Here is a 27,525-nt window from a genome sequence, read left to right as displayed (position 1 = left end):
GTGAGTTCAAAACAAAAAAAATTCTTACCACATATAGACATATTACACTATGAGTAGGAGAATGGCAGCAATCTTTAACTAGCTCCTCATGTACTTAAGCTAAAAAGCAGTCTGAAGAAGATTATAAAATGAACATATTGAAAGTCACTAAAAAGAACCTAGGAAAAACAGAAACCATAACGGAAAAAAGATATAACTTCTAGTAGTGAAAAATACAGTCTTTAAAATGAAAAATTAAAAGTGAAACATAAGGTTAAACATAAGTGCAGAGAGAATTAGAAGACTGGATGATCAATCTAAGGAAATTACATAAAAAATGCAGCACAAAATATAATGAGAGAAAATATGAAAGGCTCAGGACATGAAAGACAGTGGACATGTAATAGGAGTTCCTGGAGAAAAGGACTGCAAGGCTGGAGGAGAAGAAGTAATGACTGATATGTCAGGAATCCCAAGTGCCAAAGCAAGGTAAATAAGAATAAACTCATTTTAAGGTTTTTCACAGTATAACTGGTGAATTCCATAGAGAAAGAGAAAAATCTTAACATCAGACATGATTTTAAAAGGAATTTTATCTGTGAAGGAATGACAATTTAAATTGACAATATATGGGGCACCTTGGTGGCTCAGTGGTTGAGCATCTGCCCTTCAGCTCAGGGCGTGATCCCGGGGTCCTGGGATCGAGTCCTGCATTGGTCTCCCCTCAGGGAGTCTGCTTCTCCCTCTGCCTGTCTCTCTCTCTCTCTGTCTCTCATGAATAAATAAATAAGATCTTTTTTAAAAAAACTGACAGCATATTTTTTATCAGCACAAAATAGAGCCCAGGAGATAATTTCTTCATCTGCTGAGAATATTAACTATGAACCTAGAATTCTAAATCTAGCTAAATTGTAGGAAATAAAGACAAAAGGGGCATTTTAAACAAATGAAACTCAGTTTATCATTCAAAGACCTTCTTTTTTTTTTTTTTTTTTTTTTTTTTTTTTTTTTATTGGTGTTCAATTTACTAACATACAGAATAACACCCAGTGCCCGTCACCCATTCACTCCCACCCCCCGCCCTCCTCCCCTTCTACCACCCCTAGTTCACAAGCAAAAATGAACTATTGGGACTTCATCAAGACAAGAAGCTTTTGCACAGCAAAGGATACAGTCAACAAAACTCAAAGACAACCTACAGAATGGGAGAAGATATTTGCAAATGACATATCAGATAAAGGGCTAGTTTCCAAGATCTATAAAGAACTTATTAAACTCAACACCAAAGAAACAAACAATCCAATCATGAAATGGGCAAAAGACATGAACAGAAATCTCACAGAAGAAGACATAGACATGGCCAACATACACATGAGAAAATGCTCTGCATCACTTGCCATCAGGGAAATACAAATCAAAACCACAATGAGATACCACCTCACACCAGTGAGAATGGGGAAAATTAACAAGGCAGGAAACAACAAATGTTGGAGAGGATGTGGAGAAAAGGGAACCCTCTTACACTGTTGGTGGGAATGTGAACTGGTGCAGCCACTGTGGAAAACTGTGTGGAGGTTCCTCAAACAGTTAAAAATATACCTGCCCTACGACCCAGCAATTGCACTGTTGGGGATTCAAAGACCTTCTTAAAAGAATCAGAAAGCTCTGAAAAGAAGGAATAGGTTAAAAGACATAATGAAGTGTAAAGAATTTTGCAAAGATAATGAAAGCTAAGACAGACTGTGAATGCAACAGTATAAAGAATAACTACGATCCCTGGGTGGCGCAGCGGTTTGCCGCCTGCCTTTGGCCCAGGGCGCGATCCTGGAGACCCGGGATCGAATCCCACATCGGGCTCCCAGTGCACGGAGCCTGCTTCTCCCTCTGCCTGTGTCTCTGCCTCTTTCTCTCTCTCTGTGACTATCATAAATACATAAAAATTTAAAATAAAAAGAATAACTATTGCTGGAGGGTAGTAGGCTAGAAGATGGAAGGAGGTGATCAGAAAGTTGCAATGTTTTTTAGGAGGAAAGATGAGCATACTGATATCACACCTTAAAACACATGTTCCAAACATATAGGTAACAAACAAAAGAATAAAAATAGATGTTTAACTTCTAATTCAAGAAAAAAAAAAAAACAACAACAAATCCATTAGAATGCAAGAAAGGAGAAAAAGGGAAGAAAAAGCATGATGAAAAAAACCCACAAAATAAGATGATCGAAATAAATTCTATGAGATTTTTTTAAAAATTGTATTTATTTATTCATTATAGACATAGAAAGAGAGAGAGAGAGAGAGAGAGAGAGAGGCAGTCACACAGACAGAGGGAGAAGCAGGCTCCATGCAGGGAGCCCGATGAGGGACTCAATTCCGGGACTCCGGGATTGCGCTCTGGGCCAAAGGCAGGCCCAAATCACTGAGCCGCCCAGGGATCCCCTAAATTCTAATAATTACTATTTACATGTATCAACATGGACAAACATCAAAAGCAAAGTGTTGAAAGAAAGAGGCAAGATACAAAAATATATCTAGAGTATGCTACCATTATGTAAAATCTTAACACAACCAGAATACTACTATATATTTATAGTAAACTCTATACTGTATATTTCATGTGCATATGCATACAAAATACATATATAAAACCACATATATTTAGTAAATTTATAAACATTACATGCACTTGCAGAGTAGTGGTTATTTCTAGGAGGGGTAATGCTCTGGAATGACTAGGGGAGGAAGAGGAGGATTTTAGCATTATTTAAAATATTTTGTTTTTTAAGATAAAAGATTTCAAGCAAAGGTGGCAAAATGTTAATAGTTAATTCTAGATCATTTTATTGTGTATATACATATTTTTCTCTGTATTTCAAAGTACAAAGTATAATAATTTTTTAAAAAGAAAGAATTTTAGATTCTGATCACTGGAAGTTGTTACAAAAATTATATCTTTTTTTTTAAAAAGATTTTATTTGTTTATTCATGAGAGACACACAGAGAGAGGCAGAAACATAGGCAGAGGGAGAAACAGGCTCCCCAAAGGGAGCCTGATCTGGGGACTCGATCCCACACAGGATCATGCCCTGAGCCGAAGGCCGATGCTCAACCACTGAGCCACCAAGTGCCCCTATATCCTTTATATATATACAAATAAAAATCCCAAGCAGTTCCTAAACTACAGCAGAAAACCTACAAAATTTATCTTTATTTTTGTCACCAAATCAGATCTCTTGTGATTTTTCTGCTTTAGGGTCCAAAACTTAAGTGTATGCTAATTATTTTCATTTTAAATGGACACAACTTTTAGTTAGTGCCACATGTATATGGGATTTGGGGTGCTTCTCCAGACTGGGCCCATGCTATCTAATAGAAATACAATGCAAGCCATAATGTGAGCCACATACATCATTTAAAATTTCCTAGTATCCATATTTAAAAAAATAAAAAGGAACAAGTGAAATTAATTTTCATAATATATTCTATTTGACCTAATGTATCCAAAATATTTTCTCAACATTTTACCAAGATAAAAACACTGACACGATACTTGCAACTGTGTGGATTTTACATCTATAGTGTATGGCCATTTGGACTAGCCACGTTTCAGAGGCCCCATAGCCACATGTGGTTCACGGCTATCATCTTGGACTTTGCAACTGTGGGTAATAAAAGTATTTTTGTTTGTGGTTTTGCTTTCCATAGTTTCTGTTACCCACAATCAGCCACAGTCTGGAAGCAGATGATCCTTCTTCTGACATGACGTCACAAGTTCAATAGTCAATGGTCAGTGGTCTGATACTACGTTATGGGGCCTACATCATTCATCTCACTTTATCTCATCCATCACATAGTATTTTCACATCTCACGTCAGCACAAGAAAGACAAGCACGGTACGATGAGATATCATGAGAGAGAGAGACTACATTCACACAATTTTTATTACAACACAATATATTGTTATCATTGCTGTGTTTTATATTACTATTGCTGCTGATCCCTTATGGTGCCTAATTTGCAAATCAGACTTCACCATAGGTATGTACATATAGGAAAAAGTGTTGAACATATAGTGGTTGGTACCATCACATTGAATCCTTAAACAACACTGTAAAATACCTGAGGAAAGTGGGTCTCAGAGATCGGAGCACCCTGCCCAGGTCAAAGGACTAGCAAGCTGTAGGGCTGGATTTAAACCAGGCCAAAGGACCCCCAGCTTACTCTGTTAACTGTGTCCAACAGTTGCCCCTGGGCCAAGACTTTCTCCCGATCAAGCGTCTCTTGACCATTCAGCTTCTATATTCACCAAGCACCTCGAATCTTATTATCAACCAGGCGTGAGAGTTTTTCAGTTGGGTAAGCGCCCCTCCCCCCCAATCTGGTCCCAGAAATGGTGCCAAGCACACCTCTCTATTTTCCATCTCCTATCAAGGGGCGGGAAAATAGGATCTAATATTTGCTCTGACTCCGCATCTCTTCAAAATGAGGCAAGACGCAGGAGAGCAGCACCTTGCAAAAGAAAGGGACAGGCTGATAGCATTCAGCTCGGCACGCTCTAGCATTTTCCATCCTTTTGTCTATATCCATTGTTCGACTACTTGACAAACTTCTATTTCTATCCTCTCCATAAAAGTCTCCCTAGTTGGAGAAGTCGTGCACCTTTCATGGTTTCATAATAAACTGGAGGTGAGTACCAGTACGGAATCAAAGGAAATAAAACTCTAGTTGCTGCTGCTGCGAGGGCTGCCTTTTGAACGTGGCTTATACAATATTTCATCTGTGCTGACACCTTTCACTCTCAATTATTTGGCTGCTGTCAAAACAAATCAATCAAATTATAGCACTGTGTCTTCATGTTACCATTCCATTGTAAGTTAGCGACATTAGCTTTGAAATATATAGAAGTATAAATTTTATCTCTATTATTTATTTAATGCAACTTTCTCCCATGTGAGTTATTTTCCAAACACAGCAAACTCAAATTATCTTATGTCAAATGTTGAGTATATATATGTTGTGCTAAGAATTTCTAAAATAATGGCACACAGGGGAACCGAGATGCATAAGAATGTTTTAATGGGCCTGCGTATTTGTGCTAATTCTGATCTGGTGACAAATGGCAAATGTACTAAGGTTTTTTGTTTTGCTTTGTTGTTGGTTTTTTTCTTTAAATTTTGGCTAGAAATTTGGTGAGCATGGTTGATTAATATAATTGGGGAGATGATGACGCTAAACCAAAGGAAACGGTAACATGGAACCAAAAGACATTCGGAGGCTAATCTCGCTAGCAACAAGACATGATTTCCCCCAGATAAACAATTTCCAAAAAATAAAATTCTATTATCTAAACTACAGTTTTTCCCAGGCACAGATCTCCTCTTCTAGCCATACCCCAGCACCAGGGCCAAGCACAACATGCTGCTTCCCCTGCCCTGCCTGACTACAGTGGGCATGACCCAAAGTGCATTAAAAAGAAGAATGGCAGGGGGATAAAAGACTCAAACATTTTCATTTTGAGATTTTAAGACTACAACTACGTTTTTAAATAATAGATTTAAATCAATGGAGTTACTTTTTCAGCAAAAGAGCAACACTGTTGAAGCTTTTATGTACACGCTCTTAAAATAGATTCTTTATACACGGAAACTTGGCATGTCTTCAGAAGATAAAGAGCAGACTGGCAGATACAATTTGTTGGCTCCTTCTAGTGGCACTCTGGCTATGTAAGGGGTAAGCAATAACCAAAAGTCTCCAATGTGAATGTGTAGATTATGTCCAATGGAAGAATCTAAACACGAAGAATCGCAGAAGCCCCAGGCTAAGCTGGTACAGAACAATCGTGCGTGTTGGGAGCTCTCCCTCCATCTCTGCTGTGCCTACATCTTGCTCTTCCAACGGCTTGAACTGCATTCCTTCCCTAAACTCTTCTTCCTTAGAAATTTCTTCCTTCCCTGGCTTTAGTCACATACGTTGATGGCTTCTACAATATGCTCTCCAGGTCAATCCCATTCTGAGCTTTATTTATTTTGTATTATTTTAAAGATTATTTATGTATCTATTCATGAGAGACACAGAGTGAGAGGCAGAGACACAGGCAGAGGGAGAAGCAGGCTCCCCATAGGGAGCCTGATGCAGGACTCGATCCCAGGACCCCAGGATCATGTCCTGAGCCAAAGGCAGATGCTCAACCACTGAGCCACCCAGGTGTCCCCCATTCTGAGCTTTAGATCTGTGTACCTCCAACTAGCTACTGGTCTCTCCATTTACAGTTTCCACAGGAAATGAACTTACGTGTCCAACTAAACTAACCATCTCCCTCTCTTTTCTCTTATCCTTCTACATTCAATCCATCACCAAGTCTTACCAAATGCACCTCGTTAATGTTTCCTAAATCAGTCCTCTGCTTTTCATCACCACCACCAGGACCCTTTCTCCCCTGGATGACTACAGTAGCCTCTTTCTTACTCTAGACTGGAGTGCCTACCACAGTGCCTGGCAAAGAGTAGATGCTTAGGGAGTGTTTGTGAGATCGATCAATCAATCTCTGCACAGCTCAGGGCAGGAAATGAGGTTTAGCTTTTCCCTGGAGGGGCTGAGAAATAATAGCTGTGACCTCTCACTGGAAATCTGCCCTGCAAGAATCACACACATAAGAGAAGACAGGGCTTGCTTGGCGAGCCTTACTTCTTCATTCTCTGAAGGGTGGGCAGAGGGGAATGGGGACCAACTCCCATCACCTTATTTTCAACACCGCCCCTCCCTGCTCCCTTTCCACTTCCCTCAGACACGCAGTAGACTTCTTTATTTTGGTTCCAGAGGAAATCTGAACCCATAATCCCAGTTCCCTCTCATCCTTGGTAATGGAGTGAGACTGAGAAGCGTTTGGAGCACAGTCTTTTCCTTTGTCTGTGTTCAGTGCCATTCCAGGGACAGCCATGTTGGAAAAGAGCTCTGATGGCTTGCCTTGGAATCCAATCCAGTTTGCACATGCTAGTGTAGACACATCGCTGCATACCATCAAGAGCCCTGATGGATTTACAGCCTTATTATGTACAAACTGGGGATCACATTACTTCCCTGCCTTTTGCTTTGAAAATAAATGCTTTGGCTTTGCTTTGACATTTATGTGGCAGCTGGAAACCATTATCCTTTGACAATGCTTTATTCCATTGACAGTATCTCTTAAATACACAGTATACTAGTCATACTCCTCATTCATGTGCTTCCAGTTTAATCCATACCCCAGTGCCTCAGTGACGCCTGCTTCAAGGATAATGTACTGCAGAACAGGCTCTCCAGGTATTTTAAATAAAAAGTCTGAAGCCTCGGAGATACGGAGGTTTGAAAAACTGCAGGAGTAAGACACACGCAACAACTTTCATAACTTCTTTATGGTGGATTTGGTATTATTGTATGGTGTGTCATGTGGGGCTCCCCTGAATAACACTGCAAATATGAATTTATGCACTAGGTATTTTTAATATTGGACTTTGTGACAGCAAGTCACCTATCAGAGGCTGAGAAATCATTGCATCCTAAAAGCCACAGTCCATTCTTCTTGTTTCTGCGGCAGGTGCTGCATTGCCCTTTCTGTGAGTGGTATTAGGCCTTCTCTCTCATGTCCATGATGCCCCTGGGGATGCAACTTTCTGAGTGCGGGCATCACTAGAATAGCGCAAGAGTAATTCATTAGGAAAAGCAGCACACATGGCCACCTACTGTTTTCTTCCTCAAGAATGATACCAGAATGCTCAGCACACGTTTCAACCCCTCACCCACTCCCTGACAATAAATTCTCCTTTGATCAATAAAATCAGGCACATTTAAAGGCAATTTTACTGGTATTAAAGATGGCTCATACATAATGAATGCATAGAGTTGCTTTGTGGTTGTATTGTTAATTTGAGAATTAATCCACTTTGAGTTGAGGGATGCTTTTCTTAAAAAGGTGGTTAGAAGGTCAAGACAGCAGACCTATAGACTTCACCTTGTCAATGCTAATAATGAGGCTTTGGATATGACTTTTAACCTGAATGAATACAAAGTATTCCGATTTTGGAATAACACTTATTAATGAAGAAATTTTAAGAAGGAAAGCCATCACCCATAATTTCTTACTGTCTAGGGTCTACCAGTAATCCTTTGTTATATATTGTATTTCTCTTTTCCTCTCTCTGCGGGGTTTGTGCGTGTGTGTGTGGCGGGGGGGTGGGGCGGTAGTTTCTTTCAAACAGCTGGGATCAAATTGTGTGCATGTGAAATCTTTATTGTTTTAGTTTGCTTGTGCATCTGAGAAATAGAGCCATTAACACTTTCTTAAATGGGAGAACCTGAATCTCTCAGCTTTCCTTAGCTTTTATTTCATTGACAGTTTTGTACTCACATTTTCTTTTTTATGTTTTAACATAAGTTGGTATTTTATTGGTAATTTATGAGCACCACACCACCTGCTTCCCTTTTAAAAAAAATTGAGATACATTTTACATACAGTAAAATTCACCCTTTCTAACATCCAGTTTCATACTTTTTAAAAAGTTTTTTTACTTATTTATTCATGAGAGACACAGAGAGAGGCAGAGACATTGGCAGAAGGAGAAGCAGGCTCCATGCAGGGAGCCCGACGCGGAACTCGATCCCAGGACCCCGGGGTCACGCCCTGAACCGAAGGCAGATGGTCAACCACTGAGCCACCCAGGCGTCCCCAGTTTTATAAGTTTGACAAACACATGGATTCATGTTACCACCACCATGATCAAGACAAGAGAACTGTAACATCAGTCTTCCAAACTCCCGGGCACTGGGTTATAGTCAACTCTTCCCAGCTCCCACCCCTGGTCACCACTGATCTCTTTCTGTCCCCATAATTCTGCATTTTCCTGATGTTACATAAATGCAGTCATACTTTTATATCTGTTCATGTGCTATTTTTAAAAGCCCCCAATTTTTCCATATATTTGTAATCTATTTTTATATTTATCACTTGAACGCTACTACTTTCAGAAATTGTTAATGTGTTGCGTTCGGAGGAGCCACGTGGATAGCCCGTGCTACCTAATGGGTTCTCCTAATGGAATCGTAGAATCTCAGTGTTGGAAGGAATCTGAGAGGGGACCTAAATCAAATGTTTATGCAGAGTATCTTCAGTTGGACAATGTAGAGCCTTATAATACCAATTCTAATTATGTGCCTGAGAAATGCCCTCCCTTAGGAGTGTATCCTCATTCCCATTGGCAGCAAGCTTGCCCAGAACCTGAGTGGAAGTGATATGAGCCACTTGTGAGCCAAAGCTTTGAACAGCATTGCAGTTCTGCAAATCCTTCTTTCCTTTGTGATGAGAAAGGCCTATCCCAGAAAGAGGACCCCCCTTTAGCCTGATCCTAGAATGAACATGTATAGCAGGGCCACTGCTCACTGCAGCCAACACAACACATATTAGGAAACAAAGACATAAACCTTTGTTGTACCTCGCTGAGATCTTGTGCTTGTTTGTTACTACGATATAACCTAGGAAAGCTCAGAGATAACCAGTGTCCTGTCATCAAGCAGTTCAATATTTCTTCATTGGGAATCTGTGTGATAGCTTTTCTTAGCACCTCCAACTTTAACCTGGGATACTCTTCCTCCAGATATTGTGTGGCTTTGTCACTCATGTCCTTTGGGTCTCTGTCCAGTGGAAATACTGACAGTGATGACTCTGTGTAAAATACATCATGTCCCCATCCCTGCCACCCTGCATCTGGCTCATCTCATACATGTCCTGCATGAGCACAGAAGCACCTTCAGTGCTTCAGTCACTGCTATATGCCAAATTGAGATCATGACCTCAAATGCTACAAAAGCTCAGTCATTATGTGTTGGGTAAATGAATAAAATTAGCCAAAAGCAAAAACAAAAATAAATAAGGCTGTTTCTTGTTAAGCTGTTTACTGTCCGACAATTAAAAGTATGGTAACGTAATGTGTCTCCCCTTTGACTTGTCCCATTGTTTCAAACCTCCATCTAGGTTTCTTCTTTTTCTAATAAACAGTGTTTGGTCTTTCATGCTTCTTACATTAAGCTGCTTTAAGTCTTTGGAGTTACACAGGCACAACATATAAATGCAAACATAACATCTATGAAAATATAGCATAATTGCATTGTCTTTAAGTTTGCTCATCTCTAACACATTGGGTCCTGTGATGGACACTCAGCATGCAAGGGCAAGGCATACAAGGCCCTCCAGCAACATCCCTTCCTACTCCTCTGGTCTGGTTTCCTGCCACTTCAGTCTCCTAACCTTCCCTTGAACAACATTCAAACTGTTCAGAGGACTCTAGACTCCATGATCTCATGCTTTCTCCTCTACACTGAATGTTCTCTTTACTTCCCTTCACTTGGCTGACTCCTACTTTAAAATCCATCCATCTATCCATCCATCCATCCTTGATGCACCCATTCTTGAGCAATTATTATGAGCCAAGCACTGTTCTAGTTCTTGGTCCACATCACTGAGCCAAACAAAAATGCCTACTGTAGGGCTTATATTCTGAGGGCAGGACATATTATTTTTTATTTTTTGGAAAAAAATGTTAAAATGTTAATTTTTATTGCTGAGTAGTATTCCATCACATGGTATATTAGTTTCTTTTTTTAATTTATTTTTTTATTGAGTTCAATTTTCCAACATATAGCATAACACCCAGTGCTCATCCCACCAAGTGTCCCCTCAGTGCCCATCACCCAGTCACACCAACCCCCCGCCCACCTCCCCTACCACTACCCCTTGTTCATTTACCAGAGTTAAGTGTCTCTCATGTTTTGTCACCCTCACTGATATTTTCACTCATTTTCTCTCTTTTCCCTTTATTCCCTTTCACTAATTTTTATATTCCCCAAATCAATGAGACCATATAATGTTTGTCCTTTTCCGATTGACTTATTTCACTTAGCATAATACCCTCCAGGTCCATCCATGGGCAGGACATATTATAAGCACATTATGCACAGATCTTGTCCTCTAGAGCACCAGGGCCAGGCATTGCAGTGCTACCATCACTGCCCAGTGTGGTTGCAGTTAGCATGACCCCAAGTGCTTATAGAGAAGAAAGACAAAAAGTCTCAATAATTTCTGAAATTTTTAAGGCTATGTAGAAGGTAGTAACTGTTAGGGACAAAGGAAGTCAAAGAAAGAAGGTTGGGGGAACAGGAGTGTTGGGGAGCAGTGAGGGGGAAGGAAGTAGGCTGATGTTTTCTGGGGAAAGAGTCCTTCAGGCAGAGGAAATGTCCTGTGTAAAGGCCCTTGGGTAGATACATGTTTAGAGAACACCAAGGAGGTCAGAGTGCTGGCATCCCAAGTCCCACTGGATTGAAAAAGAGAACCATGGGAGTGAAAAAGGAAAAAATAAATTAGACTGAAGATGTATGCCTTGGAAAAAAACATGACATCCGGAGCTGAGCAAACCCAAAAAGATCAGAGGCTTCTCGGCTTTTGAGAGAACCACAGTCCCAAGGAAGCCACAAATCTTTTAACTATTGGAAACTTTAAGCAACCTCTCCGGCCCCTAGAGTTTCCATGAGCCATACATGAACTCAGGAAGTGCTCAAATAAAGGCATATTTCTCAACCTTCTCTTCAGGTGTAGCCAAGAAAGATAAAGCACAGGGAAGAATCTTCCAGGGGTAGAGTGAAGGGCCAAGGAGACCCATGGCCAGGGTTCTTCCCAAGGGATGATGTCCAATGGAGGAGCCTCTCCCTACCTACAGGGGAGGGGATCTTCACCAAGTCTGCTTGCTAAGGCATCAAACTGGCTGTGGACAAACAAATTGTGCCATATCCTTACAATGGAACACAGCTAGGAAATAAAAAGAAAGGAGCCACTGACAGACCCAATGACATGAATGAATCTCAAAAACATGACGCTGAGGGGAAAAAAGCCAGACACGAAAGCGTACATACTGTAGAAATCCATTTATATGACGTTCTAGAACAAATAGAACCAATCACTGGTGATAGAAAGCAGATCAGGGTTGCCTGGCTGGAGGGATGGGACTGACTACAGAGGGATCCAAAGGAACCTTTTGGGGAAAATGAAATGTTTTCAGTATTTTTTAAAAAAGATTTATTTATTTATTCATTCAGAGAGAGCGAGAGAGAGGCAGAGACACAGGCAGAGGGAGAAGCAGGCTCCATGCAGGGAGCCCAATGTGGGACCCGATCCTGGGTCTCCAGGATCACACCCTGGGCTGCAGGCGGCGCTAAACCGCTGCGCCACCAGGGCTACCCATGTTTTCAGTATTGACCGTGGTGGACAGCGGTGGTGTAAGTGTGCACAATTATCAAGACCCACTGAGCTGTGCACCTAAGATCTATGCGTTTTATTGTATGTGAATGATGTCTCCATTAAAAAAAAATACAAACAAAACACAAAAAGGAAATGCGATGTGACTCGCACATGAAATTCCTGAAACTCAAGATATTCCCACATACTTTACCATGTACAGACTTTAATTTGGAGAGTGAGAGGAAACTGGGGCAGGGAAACTACCCCTGGCCTTGATTTGTCAACTTGCCTTGAACCTAATTGCTTTTCCATGTTCAGGTTAAGCAGCACTCTCTAATGTATTTTTGGTCATTAATTTAAATGTTATGCTTGACTGAACTGGAATGTTCATACTTTGATATAAATCTCCTACGTAGCACATTTATATTCTCCATTTATGTGGCCCACAGCGATTAGTGGGTTATCTCTCAGCCTGGGCAATGAGAAGGAGTCACTCGCTTGAATCATCCGTCCTATACATAGACCCACCTCTGCTGTCCCATTACCCCCTTTGCTGCTTGTTGTCACTTGTTTTGAGGCTCTATTTGTCTATATGGTCTACCTAAATCTAAAGAAAGCAAAAAACACAAACCATTTGCGTGAGTTCCATAGTGGGGACTCCATTTTGCCACATTAAATAACAATCTAGTTCCCACACTAGGACAAATGCAAATTATATTTTTCATAGAAGCTATCTGTGTTTTGAAATAATATATAAATGGAAGACAGACTTTTAAAGGAGTTTATAAAGTATGTGACAGAGCGCCCTTAGTCATTTTCCTTCTTTGAGCTTCAGGGTCATTGTTAGTCTCATCTCATAGATATGGGTTTGCTGACAGCCACCTGAGACCAAATCTCTGTGAGCATGGGACAGATAAGGGACACAAGAATGGAAGGACCCAGAAGAGTGATGGTGGAAGGTGTTTGGAAGGGGGCAGGGGTTCTCCAAGCTAAGAGTGGAGAGAATGCAAAACTGTAGCTCAAGTAGGGACATGGAGTGTTGAGGAGTCATTTCTAGATCTTATCTGAGTTAAGAGCACTTCTGGGCTTGAATCCCAGCCAGAACTTCCACAGACTTCCCCTAAAATATTCAGAACCTAGACCCCACCCTTGGCATCTCTGAGTTTGTCTCCATCTCTGTCCATGCCCATAGGAGGGCCTGCTGGTCTGTATAGTGGACAGGCCAGTACACAGCCTGCCTGCCTCCCCTGATACCCCTTTTACTGATGAAGGAGGCCCTAGTGTGTCTCTTAAGCATGTTGTGCATGTTCCATCCCATGTCATCCTGGCTCCCTCCTCCACCCACAGTATAGCTGACTGGACAGGAATGCATACTTCTGCATGGGGCAATCAATCTCTAGTCTGGCCACTGATCTACAAGGTAACCCAGAATGCAAAGTCTCAGCCCCTCAGGAATTGGAATTTTGGGGAGTTTGAGTTTTTGACAGATATGGGAACGGGGATAAAAATAGAGATGGTAGAGTCAGAGGTAGCAGTGGAATGTTCCTAAGAGGTACATGAGTTGGGAAGATGCCTGTACTCCAAGGAGACAGAAAGGAATGTGAGTGAACTGCAGTTAGGGGCTAGCCAAAAGTCAACCAACACAGTAGAGAAGAGTCATAAGGAGGACCAGGGGAAGAGAGGAGACAGGTTAGAAGTGGGGCATGTGCCTTTCTGCTCAGAGGGGAGAATGATACAGCCCACAGCTTGGTGGTTCACTGGAGTCTCTAATCCCTAAACCTCATTTCCAGGGCCCCTGAGGCTAGGCTATAGGGTGTTCCTGGGTTGCTGTAAGATTTCTAACTCCTTATTCCTGGTTGTTTCCTTACAAGAAGACACCCTCATTGATGACGGTGGAGCACTCTCTTTCCTGCATGGAAGGATCCAAGGAGAAAGGGAAAACAATCCCCAGACTATGCAAATGGGTTTTCTGCAGGACAACATGGTTCTCTTTTTCATCAATTTGAAGCTTTTGCTGGATAAAATCTCAGAGCAAAGGCTTTAATAATGCTTCCATTGTGCAAGAGAATGTCTCTTGGTCTTGGGGATGTGAATGCCCTAACAGAAGCAATAAGTTAATTCTCAAGTAAGTTATTCCTTTCAGTTATTATTCTCATTAGAGACCTGGTTTGGGGAGTTAGAGCAGGAAAATTAACAAGGGCACTTACCACAGTCACATGGCTCCCCATCCCCCAAGGGTGCTCAGAGTTTGGGGAGGCTGCTGGAGATAGTAGGGGAGCTGCCAAATGAATTTTGGAAAAGCTCTCTAGACCAGCCTTTTTAAAATTTTAGTGGTCATAGGAATCTCCTGGGAATCTTTTAGGAATGCAGGTTCTGTTCAGTGTGGCTGGAGTGGGGCCTGAGAGTTTGCATTTCTAACAAGCTCCTATGTGAGCTGATGCTGCAGGTCCAGGAAAGATGCTCAGAGGAGGACACAGTGATAAGACCCCTGCTGCCTGAATGGAGAAAAGCCGCTCAGTGTAACACCATGTCATTAGTGCTCATTAAAATACATGCATGAATCATGGCCTCTGAGGGCCTGAGAGTAATTCCATGTCACTTGATAGTGAATGTAAGTGAACCAGCTCTTAATCCCTTTAGTAAAGAAGATGCTGGAAAACTTATCCCTGAATTCCAAACCATTAAGAAACTGATGTCAGTATTTTTCTTTCTTAGCAAATTTGTAGCTTCTGATCTAGAAGAATGACAGGCTGAAGGGCTGGGCAGGAAGGCTGGAGGAGAGTCAGAGATAATTCCAGCTGGCAGACTTATTTCGTGAATACACCTTAATGTTTCACAATGAGGAAAGGGGGAACCATCCAAAGCTAAGCACATCATATGGAAACAGGTTCTACTTCAGACCAGGGGTTTAATACTTAAATCCTTCTCCCTCACACTGACGGATCACATCTGTTTTATAAAACCAACCAAGACGGTGTGGTATCTGTTAGTGTTGGGCAGACTTACTGGTAGTTTCAAAAGACTCTTAAAAGCCTTGGAAGTCACTATTCTAGGGTGGGCTGGCGGGGTGTGTGTGGAACATTCTACCCCATTGACTACACAAATACTCCTTCTGGGGTATTGTAGCCCATGTACAAGATTGCCACCCTCAAAAGAGGATGAGACTGGATTATGTCTAGTCGGCTAAGTTTTTAAGTCTACCAGGACCCGTGCAGATGACTGTCTGCCTGCCAGACAACCACCCACCATCCCTAGAGTCCCATCACCTTCTGGGATATAACCTGGAAACCCATACAAGCCATAGACACTGCCTACGGATTGTTGAGGGCTGCAGTAGGTTCCCTAAAGGTGGTGAGATCATCCTTGAGTCAGATGCTGGCTGACAAGGTGACCAACTGGCATTGCCCTTCAGGCAGTAGACACTCATCTTGGGCACTGTGGAGATTCGAGACATTTGCCTGATCATCATTGTTACTGTCCCTGGACATCTGACAGGGTGACTAACTACTTTTAGTTTGTCTGGGACTTTCCTGGTTCCAACCATGAAAGCCACATGTCCCCAGAAAACCCCCAGTCACTAGCAAAGCAAGATGGTTGGTTACTTCTTAAACTAGGGAGGTTGGGTAATAAAGAAATCATGTGGGAAGATATGAAAGGAAGAGAAAAGCCCAAGGGAACCTCAGGGGAACTTTCCTGGATCTTAACAGTGACTCAGGAACTGGGATTCATTCACAAAGTTATTGAAGAAAAAAATTGTTGGAAGAAGAATGAGACTGATGAGGAAGGTTTTCTTATACAGGCTGACTTGCAACCGGGAGTGTTTTATTTTAAGGACCTCATCACCTGCCCTCCAATATCACCAAGATGACAAAGGGAGACATGCTCCTTATGTTGGTGCAGTAGACAGTGCTTGACCATCAACTCTAATCAATACACTTCTGAAGATGAAGCCATTAAGAAAATCGTGTAAGAAGCACCAAGAGATAAAAAGAGTCAACACCTTTATTGAACCTACTTACTCAGGATACAAATCTTAGGATTTATTTTCTGAAACCAAAGGTGCCAAAAAGAACCAAATTCCCAACCATAAACTAATCCGAAATTTGATACTTAGAGAGAGAAAATTTGATGGAAGTCCACATTCCTCATTGGTTCACAGTCACTAATTTTGAGCCATTAAAATAACCTGGGACTAAAATCCTTAAAATACCAAACCATAATAAAGATACGACAAGCCTGATTTTTTGGACTCTGACTTTGGCATCTATTTTAGCTGAGCAAGATTAATTCATGACCTAGGAACTTTGTGAGCTTATGTTTATTTATAATATTCAATATTCCCATAAGTGCAAATGTTGCAAATGGAAGGTTGCATTTTGATAATGCCCATTTCTTCATTAAGATTTCATCATCCACCTACATTAGAAAGCCTCTCCTTACACTTTGTTGCTTCTGCTTTCACCTTGTTTATTCCTGCCTTATTTGCTTAATCTTGAGATCCTGACTCCCAGGCACTCTCAAATTTGAAACAAGTAAAGTTTGTGCATTAGTGTGTCCTGGGCATGCATAATTTATGAATGGCAGGTTTCTTGGCACAATTTAATGGTATGAGAGAGACTTTGTTTTAAACATTAAAGGGAAACTCAGAAAGTGGCAACACTAAGTGGGATATTAGGACATATGGTGTGTAAAAAAGTTTCGGTCAAGAGTTAATCAGTTCTTACATGGTCTACTTCTTAATCTATGGGCTGATGCTCTGGCCATAAGTAGCCCTGACATTTGACCACATTTGACCATTTGACAGAAAGTACTTTAAATTGTTCCTCCTGATAACTTAATTGAACTCTAATTAAAAAATAAAAATTCTTTCTAATTGCTAACATTCATATCAATGGGGAAAACAAACACCTTTGAGCAGATCACAACAAATTCATTTTCTCTTTGTTGGCCATCTTAATTGTATCATATTCAGGCCATTTTTCACCATAAAATTATTCCTTTGGCAGAGTCTTATGTAAATCATTTTATCAAATAGTGTTAGCAAATCTTTCATAGAAAAGTGAAAACCTTTGTAGTACTGAAAGAACTCTTTCCAGCATAAAATGTGTCCAGCTCTTGTTATAGGCCCATGTAATTATAAAGGCTCAATATATGAGTCTGTTTTTCTCATTACACAGTATGATCTCAAATAATACAATTTCTGTTTAATAATTATAACTAAAAATGCCTAATAAGAACACAATAACCAAAATAAGACTTCCAAACGCCATCTTGTATTGGAGATGATCCAACCACTTCCCACTCAAACAAAACATGTATAACCTTTCTTTGCAGATGGCTAAACTGAAAAACTCATGGGATCATAACTCATGTCCTTAAATAAAACACAATAATTTTACATCCAGGTTTTTGATGAAAAAAACTAAGCAATGATTGCTCACGAGTGCCTCCAGAAGACCTGAATGGTCTCAAATCAATGCTAGGAAACAAGAACTGATAAAGTCCATGGCTTGAGTGAGCCTGGGATTCACAGACAACTTGAAACTTTGCTACCTACACGAGCCTTCCATCTCTCTGATAGTGGGAGCTGCTCAATACCACATTCACCAATGGGGGCATCTGAGCACTTCAGAGAACACTGGCCAGGGGATAGAGCCCTTTGTGGCCCATGGAGACAATGGATTGGTTACCTTGTAGATTTTGCAATGGTAGAGTCATAATGCCTCCAGCTGCAGCTGCTGCTACCAGCCCTTGGATGTTGGTGAGATTCGCGGTAGGCAGTGTGAGGACCAGTCCTTGTTGTCCTCCTAGCTGTCCAGCCATGTTGAAGGGGATCAGGATGGGCTGGTTGAGGGCCGGTGTGCCCCCCGGCATCACTCCAGCGACAGCGGAGGCCAACTGTTGTGCTGTCAGAAGTGGCTACAAGGAAACAGATAATCCCAGCTCACTTTCCAGTGGAACCAAGACATGGCCTTTCAGAGCATTTTCTTCTAGGGCCCTAGGTCTTCTAGCAGGGTCAGAAGTTTCCTGAACAAGTAGCAAATAAACATGCTCTATTCCAGAATGAACCAGTAGGGAAAAAATGGAAATCCCATTTCATTTACATCTTTGGAAAATTTCATTTGCTTTGGATTTCTTTTGAGGAGCTCAAATACCTTTAAAAGTAATACCCTTACACTTATGTTATTCTTCCAATGAATTTCCGTTTGATCTTAACCTTTACATATTTGAAATTCTTTGCTAATTTGTTCTGTGCTGTTCCAGAAAGAACTCATTGGCATCAGAGGATTGGGGGGTGGGGGGGTGGTGGTGATCCAAGTAGCAGTAAAATAATGTTTTTATTTATTAACTTAGCAAAAATAAAGTAAAAGGTTTACAGCATGCTGGTAGGTCTCTAGTGACATCATTATGTGGATTTAGGATGTATACACAATCATGAAGTCTTTTGGAAGGCAATTTGGAAATCTATATCAAGAGCTGCAGAAATATTCAACCTCTTTTGACTCAGAATATACTCCTGGGATATAGCCTGAAGATATCATTCAAAAAGACAAAAGATAAATGCATGAAAATATGCATTACATGTAAAAATATATAAATGTTGAAAAATATTTTGTTATAGTATTAAACCCAACAAGATATTATGCAGTCCTTAAAGTGGATCATTATTTTGACACTTCTTTAGAAAAATAGGAAATGTTTATAATATGAGAATACATGAAATAGACTGGATAATCATTAAGCAATGATAACAAAATCATTAAAATGCTAAAATTGTGTATGTATATTAAGAGTTCTGAAAAAAACTAGAGAAAACCAAAAATACTTGAGGTGGATAAGTCAGAAAGCCTTTTAATGCTGTCTCTTGCTATTTTACTGTTCTTTGCTCAGTTCATGCAACGTTAGAAACACAGGTCTGTGTCCAATGTTTATCCAATAGCCATTGTTTGAGATAGAAAGGCAGCCTCATTGGTGGTGTGCGCTTTGGGCACTAGATATATATGAGCATGGATGTAGGCTCTTCACCAGGGTGACATAGGAGGGATTCCGGCCCTGGCCAGGCCAAACCAAATGACTGGAAGGGTCATTGGTCTTACAGTTCTCAATCCAGAACTTGCATAGCACCCTTTTGGGAACCATGAGAGACATAATGCCATGTCCATTCTTTCTTCTTTTCAATACAAAACTCTTATTGAACGGTTTCAACTTTTTTGTTCTAAGGAAGCATGATTCTAGAAAATAAAAGGTAATTAAATATAGGCACAATACAAAGCCCAGTAAATTCTAGCCAGGCACTATTCTTATATTGCTGTGTATGTATTAATGCAGTTGGCCTACCAATGAGATACAGAGAGATTAGTAACTTCCCAAAGTCCTGTATCTGGTGGGTGTGGGGGGTTCATGTTAAGGCAGGCTGTTCCAGAGCCCATGGTTCACCCCTTTCTCCCTATGCCCTCTTAATACACGGAACAGATTCAGAGAATTGGGCCTGCTCTATTTGAAGATGAGGGGAGGAGGGCTGAACTCACTCTTTGGCTGTTGCTCACAGTTCCTTCTGGGGAAGCCTCTGATTAAGTCCTGGGACACCCATGCAGCCTGGTTTTAGACCACTCAGACTACACAGGTTTAGCTCTTAATGTATTGTTAGACTCTATTAAATTCACACAACGTAATTGCCGCTCTTTTAGAAAAAATAATCAAGTTACATTAAAGCACAAAAAACTATATTTTTTAGGAGTAAGTACAAAAGTGTAAAGTGGTCCTCAACTCGCTGATGTTCTATCACTGTAGTGATATCGTGATAAGAGCGGAGGCAGATGGCTGATTCTCAGACCACACAGGTCACAGATCTGGGGGTTTGGGCATGTAGTATTTTTTAAAATTGAATTCTCAGGGTTAGAGCAGGGCATGCACTCTCTAGTTTGTCAGAGTGCCTACGACGTCTCACTGTCTGGGTCTGTCACGCACTTATCTGACGTGGAGGCATGCGTTTGTCACCCCTGGTGTGTTCCCACACATCCACATGCACATGCACACACATACAGACACACACAATGTCACAAGCATGAAATTAGAGAAGGCATAGCCGGAAGATGCCAACTTCTGAGATTTCCAGTAGAACCCTCTCTGGGCTTCCAGGGATGAGCAGACCCCTCCCCACACTTTCTGTCCTTGAGGACCACAGCATCCATGCCCTGGGACAGACATTAGGACTTGAGACCACAGGGACACTGGAACAAAAGTGAAGGCCAACTCAAGCTCTAAACTTGAGTCTTGAATTGGTGAGCCCTAAAAGTGCTGAAAGTGATTCATTTGCAGGAAAAGCAATGAAGCAAAAGTGAGAGACAGGTTCACGTATCCACTTCTTTTCCCCAAAAAAGCAAGTGTGCTCCAAAAGCTTCCCACTAAATACCAGAGGTAAAACAACAGCAAAGAGCCCAACTCTTGTAATTGTGTTCTACATCTCCATATAACCACACCGGGCTGCAAAAAACATATATTGGACTTTAAAAAATAATGAATGTATTTCTTTATTAATGCAAGAGCTGCATGTGATGTACAGTATTGTCAAACCCAATAAGCTGAACTTGCATTAAAATTGCATTAACTTTTTTATATTAAATCACGTCTTGTATTTCAAAAATGGCTATAGTAAGGTTGAAATAACTTAATTTTCTTCACACTCCAGTCATTAAAGTTTTACTTTCTCGAAAACTGCATGGTAACCACCGGCACAATGGTAGTGGGTAAAAAAAAAAAAAAAGTTTCCAAATGATTAAAACCAACATTTCCTTTAAAAAAAGAGAAGTTCTGCAAACATTTTTTTCCTTGATGATATTTAATAAATAATGCAGTCATACAGTTTCCCCTGCAAAAATTTATCACCATATTTGCTCTGTTGGAGTTGATTGGATTTAGCTCATTATTATTTATTTGGTTATTTATATGGTTAAAGCAGCTTAAATGCAGCCGAATGGAAAGCAGTTGAGAGATACTGACCTGAGGCCCAACCGGGAAAGGGGGGTGGGTCTGACTGGCCTGGTGTTGGTCAGGAGTGCCTGGGTCTGATAAAGCCGGGTTTCCTCTGGCCCCTGGAATTCAAAAGAGAAGTGCTCCCTTTAATATAAGATCCAGCCCAGGGAACTGCCCATGACCCCATTTTCCTGTGATGTCACATAACATTAAGGTACAGATGACACGCCGGAGTGCTTTATCAATAGCTCCAGCGCTCAAATCACTTGTCAACTGCATAAATTATGTTAACGAATATTCAGGATGGCCAGTCATTCTGGGACACAGAGGAGGCTGTGACAGGACAAATGACACCATCATCAGTCGCCCTAATAGGCTTGCATGATCCATCAGTTTGTGCGGTGTATGCCAACGCGCTGCGCGGGTGGGAAGTCGCATCCTTTATGCACAGGCGGGCAACAGCTAATCTAATTTCCCAAAGCCTGAGAACGCATGATCTCAGACATGACCGAGTACATCTATATTACCCCTTCCTAGGGCTCCATACCCTTAAGCCTCTTCTCCATACACAGGGCCGACACCAAATATTAGGAATTGTTTTCCTAAAGACAGCCTTTTTCCATGTCACTGTACATGATATCCTGGAAAGCATATGGATCTCCCAAAGCAAGTTTCCCTGGCGCTCCCTGAAACAGTGGGAATCCCCCACTCACACCGGGGAGCCCCACTGTGCTATGTGAGGAGCACAGCTTACTTCCTGTGCTGGAATCCCGTCGGATGCCAAAGCACAAGAAGTGAAATCCCACCCAAACAGCAAGTCTTGCAAATCTTCTGAAACGGTGTAGTTTCTGTGTGTGTGCTTGCGTGCTTTGTTCCAGGACAGACTGGGGCAGGGAGCGTAGAGGCGGCAACCATAAACAGAGGAAGAGGTAAACATAAAAAATAAATAAATAGAGCCAGCTGCAGTTTTTGAGGGGTTTGACTCCGTAGCTTTTGTTTTCTTGGTGGTTGCAGTCCAATTCCAAGCCATCTTTAACGAGATCCTCTTTCCTGATGTTTGTCCTATGAATAGCAAGTGGAAGACAATTCAAACCCTGTTTACTGGCATGCCATGGACGACCAAGAAAAAAAAGATATGCTTCTGTCACGCTTATAAATTTTAAAGAAGGTATTATTGGCTCATTTAAAACACATTCTTCTATATATTCTCCAAAGGGACAGACTTATAAATAATGGAAATGTGGAAAAAAATATTTCAGCACATTAAACTACAAATAAAATTGACTGCTACACATTATTCAATTGACTTCTATCTCCACTGCGATGTGTCAATCATAACAGCATTTTATAATAGGATTAAGCAATAAATGTGCAAAGCCATTATGCAGAAATCTGAAAATCTGATTAATTTGTAATATTTTTTTGTGCAGAAAGTCAGGAATGGACATTGCTTGGGGAATACTTACAAGCATTCTATTGAAATTTCTAAATTGATTTGGAACAAACTAATAAAAACACAGACTTGCTGACATTTTATAAAGTGAATTCTGTCAAAATATGTTTGGCATTTTAATGATTGCTGTCATTTAATAACAAGGGTAAGATGACCCATCAAAAGATGCCAACAATTTCCTCATAATGTGCACGAGACCTTCCTTCTAAATTTTTTATATGCGATTTACTCATTATGCTTGAGTAGCAGAGCACTTTAAACCGTGCTACTAGGCAGGGTGAATCTCGTATTTTCTGTTCTTGTATCACCAAGTCCAATTTTGCCTTAAAATTCTCAGCAAGGCTTTGTATGCTTTCACAGAGCAAAAACAGGTCTCAAAGTGATACTTTTGGTCGTTTAGATATATTCACAAATAGCTAAGAATCCGCTTTGGTTTAGTTTGTGAACACACTTTAAAATTTGGGTGTGGTTGCCCCCTACTCATTGGCCACGGATTTTTACACCAGACTGTGAAGAGAGCCTTACAATACACAGGGAATGAGAAAACTCCTTCTATACAATTAAAACATAAATACATCTCAATTTCAAAAATTACTATGCTGTGCCAGGCCCTCCCACTTTGAATTTTTTTTTCATGTGAACCAGGCCCCCTTTTTTGAGCTCGTTCTTAACACTATACCATTGTAAGATTTAGGCCCTGTCCCACACAGGTACTGTGTTGACAGGATCGTGTTGTTTGTTGCCTGTAATTTACACAGATCACATTTGTTTACAATTTATTCTTTGTTGCTGGAGGCCCTCAGCAGCACATGGCAGCTTGTTTTGAGGCTGGTTATTCTCAAAAACCATGTTCGGTGCAGTACGGGGCAATTCCACACAATTTCACGTGTAAAATGAAGTCTTTCACAGGCTTTAGAGGAGATTATGTATGCTCTCCTGCCTGGATCAAAAAGTAATGTTTCTTCTTAATGCGCATCTCCATTTTCCCCAAACACATGTATCATGCTTAACCTTGTAGGACCATAAACTAAATCTGTCTGGTCGGAAGGCAGCTCCCAAATCAGGGGCCTTCTCAGAGCCAGAGGGGGAAAGCTAGCAGTCAGAATGAATAAATGACGTCGGCTAAGGGTTTCCAAGAGATTTGGAGCAGCACGTAGCTGTGTGTTGGCAGAGACTTGGAGGTCACCTATTTCCATGGCCATGTGAAAACATAAACATAAACAGGCTGGGCGGCTTCCTCCTGACCAGGATCCTAGGAAACATGGTACCTCTCTGTAAATCAGGGCTGTCCAGAAAGCTCTCTGGGGCCTGTACTGAGTGTTATAGGCTGTACTTCTCAGGCAGCGTCCCGGAGCCTCCGTGGAGCCGGGACAGTGTCTGTTCCGCGCGCCCAGTCCCTGCGCGCTGGCAGGTCATTCACACTGACCGAATCTTCACTCAATGGAAATAGTGGTTTGGCTTTTCATTTGGGGTTGGAGGAATTCCCATAAGATGGGCATTGGCCTCCACTTGACTACTTACTATGGTTTCATACAAACCTTGGGAAACACCTTTAAATTATTAGCTTATTGGCAAATTCTACCTCGATTCCAAATTAGGCACTAAAGGCAGTTTGTTTTCCAGGTTAAAAGCAAGGGCTCTTTTACATTGCAAACCCTGCCTGGGTCTCAGTTACACCACTTAACTAGGTGTGTGAACTTGGACTTGCTTTCCAACTCCTTTATGCATCAGGTTAGTCTCTTAAAAGTTCGAGATGACAACAGGGCCTCCCTCCATAGGGTTGCTGTTGTATGGCTTCCATGAGCACATATATTTATAAATTTCGTAGGCCGGAGCCTGATTGCGCTAATTCTGTTGATTGCTATTACTTAATAAGATTCCATGTATTTTTAATATATTTAATATTATCTGATTTGCCCATGACACTCACCTGCCCCAAGTCCACTCAATGCATACTCCTATCCCTCTCTCTGAGTGCGGTCCATGTTCCCTCCCATGCCACCCTAACTGCGTATTCTGTGTCATTTGACTAATGTATGGAACTGATCTGTAAGAGCCTACAAATCTATAGGTTTGCATGTATAATGCTTCTTTTAGCCCATGGTAATGTGATCAGGAAATACGACAAAATGATATTGGCAAACAGCTTCAAAATTCTCATCCACCAGGGCTTAGACCAGTAGTTCCTACTCAGATCTGAGAATCAGAGCCTTTCGTGGAGCTTCTGGAACACAGAGGTTCATGTCGCTCAGGAGGCTACTGATGGGACAGCTCAGGAGTGGTAGTGGCTCATGAATGTTCTATAAAACCCACTGGGGATTGAGGATGACGGAGGGGCAGCGGTGGGGTAGCTGGCACCTACACAACTTTGGATCTCCTTTGCGCTGGGGAACCACACATGATTCATTCTGTGAATGGCAGATGAGATACCAGCTGGCACTGTCCCCTCACCTTCCAAGTGTCTTCACCTGCAGCGTCCTTCCCTCTTAGGCTGGTTGACTTCTAGCTTGGTGATGAGAAGAACCATCTCAGAGGCATCAAATGTGTAATTAGGATTTGTTCACAGGTCACTCAAGGAGTGTGAAAACGGATTTTAAAGGGATTATAATATAAAATTTTAAATAGCTATATAATAGGAGTCAATTCTCCGTAGATACAGGGACCTCCTAGTGTAAGCCTGATAAGGAAAGGACAGATCATAAAAGGTGAGACCCTGAAAGACTGAGCAGGAGTTATGCTCAGACGCAATTTCTTTTTAATTGCTGAAATGCCGGCTTGTCAGACTTCTGGTTCATTCCACACCATCTTTCCTGTGATGATCTCACATCTGAAACCTGCAAAGCTGCCTGCAGGCCCCTCTGCTCCAGAAGGATCAGACTCTGCAGAACAGAGGGGGCGGGCCCCGCAGACCCTGTTCTCACCCTTCGGTGCCTCCCTCAAGGGATAGCCTTGAAAGTTCCACCCTCCCACCTGCTCAAGGTGGGAGCTCCTGAACAACCACCGCTGTGTTCCTTATATCAGGTTCACTTTCTCTTGCAAATTCTTCATCTCATTCTCATTCTTCTTCTTCTCTTCCTCTTCCATCCCTCCCCTCCCGCCCTTCCTCCTCTTCCTCTTCTTCATACAATGTGTTTTCATTAACTAAGGCAAATCAAAGCTTGACACCACCCAGTTCCTCTACAAGTAGAAAAGGTATGCAACCTAGTAGTGTACTAAATGCTCCCAGCCCCACCCGCCCATCCCCCAGCCCTTTTGGGACTTTTCTAAATAAGACATTTTAAGAAACAAATATAACATATTTAATCTTGAGAGAGTATACTCCTTTCTGGAGCCTTATCCCATTCCCTTTGCGGAAGAGGATATGAGGCCAGAATAGACTGAGAAGGAACCAGAATCGCAAATATGGATTGTTCATTCAGAATAAACCAACTCCACTTTCTCCCACGTGCTGAGCATCCCTCTCACGTTCAGAGCATAAGGTTCCTTTGTTAGTGACCAATGCCTTTTTAACAAATGGGTCTCTTTAGAGATAGAATTTGGGTTTCTGTCCTCTATGCTTTGGCACAGACATAATCACATGAAGGTCACAGGGATCTTTCAGCTTCTTCTGGTATTTGGAACTTTCTTACCCACTACTGGCAGTTTTCACCAGCCTGTGGGGTGGTGCAAAGATTTCTTGCATCTAAAGATGGACAGTTGAATGCATTATTATTTCATGTTGGGTATGCAAAACCAGCCAAGAAGAGCAGAGGCCCCTCTAAATTATACTTTCCTTTCTTTCAATTTCTTCAACATTACTAAATGCCAAGGAGGGAGTGGATGTGTCTATAAAAATTGTTTTTGGCCACTTCCACTGTTTGCCACTGCTTTTGCCAGTTGGGATTTCTTTAGGATACTGACCACACATATATTTATGTATAGAACACTACCCTGACCCTTGGTGGAATTGGAGACTCTGGAGTAATAAGCTACACTTGAAAATTAAATGTTCATTCATTCACATAAGGGTTTGTGTGTTTTTGCAAATCCTGTTGATAAGCAGTAGTGACTTCACTCATTGAAGCCTGGAGAACAGAGGTCTGATGAAATTCATGTGAAAAATGAATTTCTTTATTCTCCTAGCAGGTGACTTCCCTGGCCTTTAGTGGAGGGAAATCTAGTTCTCTCTGAGGAAGGGACGTAGGTGCTCAGTGGTCTTCAATGCTGATATTTATTTACAGGCTGCACATATGTATGAAAAGTCAAAGGGAGATTTGAGATATCTAGATAAAATATAACAAGATATCCTGATTTGGACTCAATTATCTGAAGACGTTTTTGTAACATCTACCAGAATTATTCAAAAGTTGTTTCTGTTCTACATGTAGACTTTGTCTATGTATGCTGTAGAATAAAGACATTTTTTCCTTTCTCAGAATTTACTAAATCTCTTTCTGGTCTTCCTGCAACAGTTTTTTTAACCATTTGTTTTCACATCCACCTAATAAGAGCAGAGCTGAACTCCTGTGATAACTAGGCCAGTAAAGGACTCTACTCCTGTAAATGCTTCCTCCCGGAAAAGAAATGAAAAAAAAAAGAGTCACAAACACACGTAAGCAAAATTCCATGACATACTATTGGCATACAGAGAGCTTTGGGGTATGGATTATTCCTTGAGTACTGCTATATCCACAAAAATATAAGTTCTTCTGGGGCAAAGATTCTTTCTAACTCAAGTTTGCATCTCCTGAAAGCCAGCTCTTTAGCATGTACTGTATGTACATACATATATATGCATGTATGTGTAGTTATGAAAATATGCATGAATGTTGGTGTTTATGTGTGTCGCAGTGAGTTGGTATTTTTAAAATGATGGAGAT

The 27,525-nt window shown here is 41.2% G+C and overlaps 1 protein-coding gene across 4 annotated transcripts in view; it reads right to left on the bottom strand.

The window, feature by feature from the left end:
* Positions 1-27,525, bottom strand: part of POU6F2 (POU class 6 homeobox 2) — a 477,797-nt gene that overhangs the window by 237,787 nt on the left and 212,485 nt on the right. For all 4 annotated transcript variants that reach the window (XM_077864097.1, XM_077864101.1, XM_077864098.1 and 1 more), the window contains 2 exons: positions 21,241-21,332; positions 17,931-18,159 (listed from right to left, as the gene is read on the bottom strand). In XM_077864097.1, coding sequence (XP_077720223.1) covers positions 17,931-18,159; positions 21,241-21,332 — 321 coding nt within the window. The remainder of the gene's footprint in view (positions 1-17,930; positions 18,160-21,240; positions 21,333-27,525) is intronic.

Source organism: Canis aureus, chromosome 21, assembly GCF_053574225.1.
Source record: "Canis aureus isolate CA01 chromosome 21, VMU_Caureus_v.1.0, whole genome shotgun sequence".
NCBI lineage: Eukaryota > Metazoa > Chordata > Mammalia > Carnivora > Canidae > Canis > Canis aureus.
Note: the sequence above shows the minus strand (reverse complement) of the source record. Positions and strands in the feature narration are given on the sequence as shown.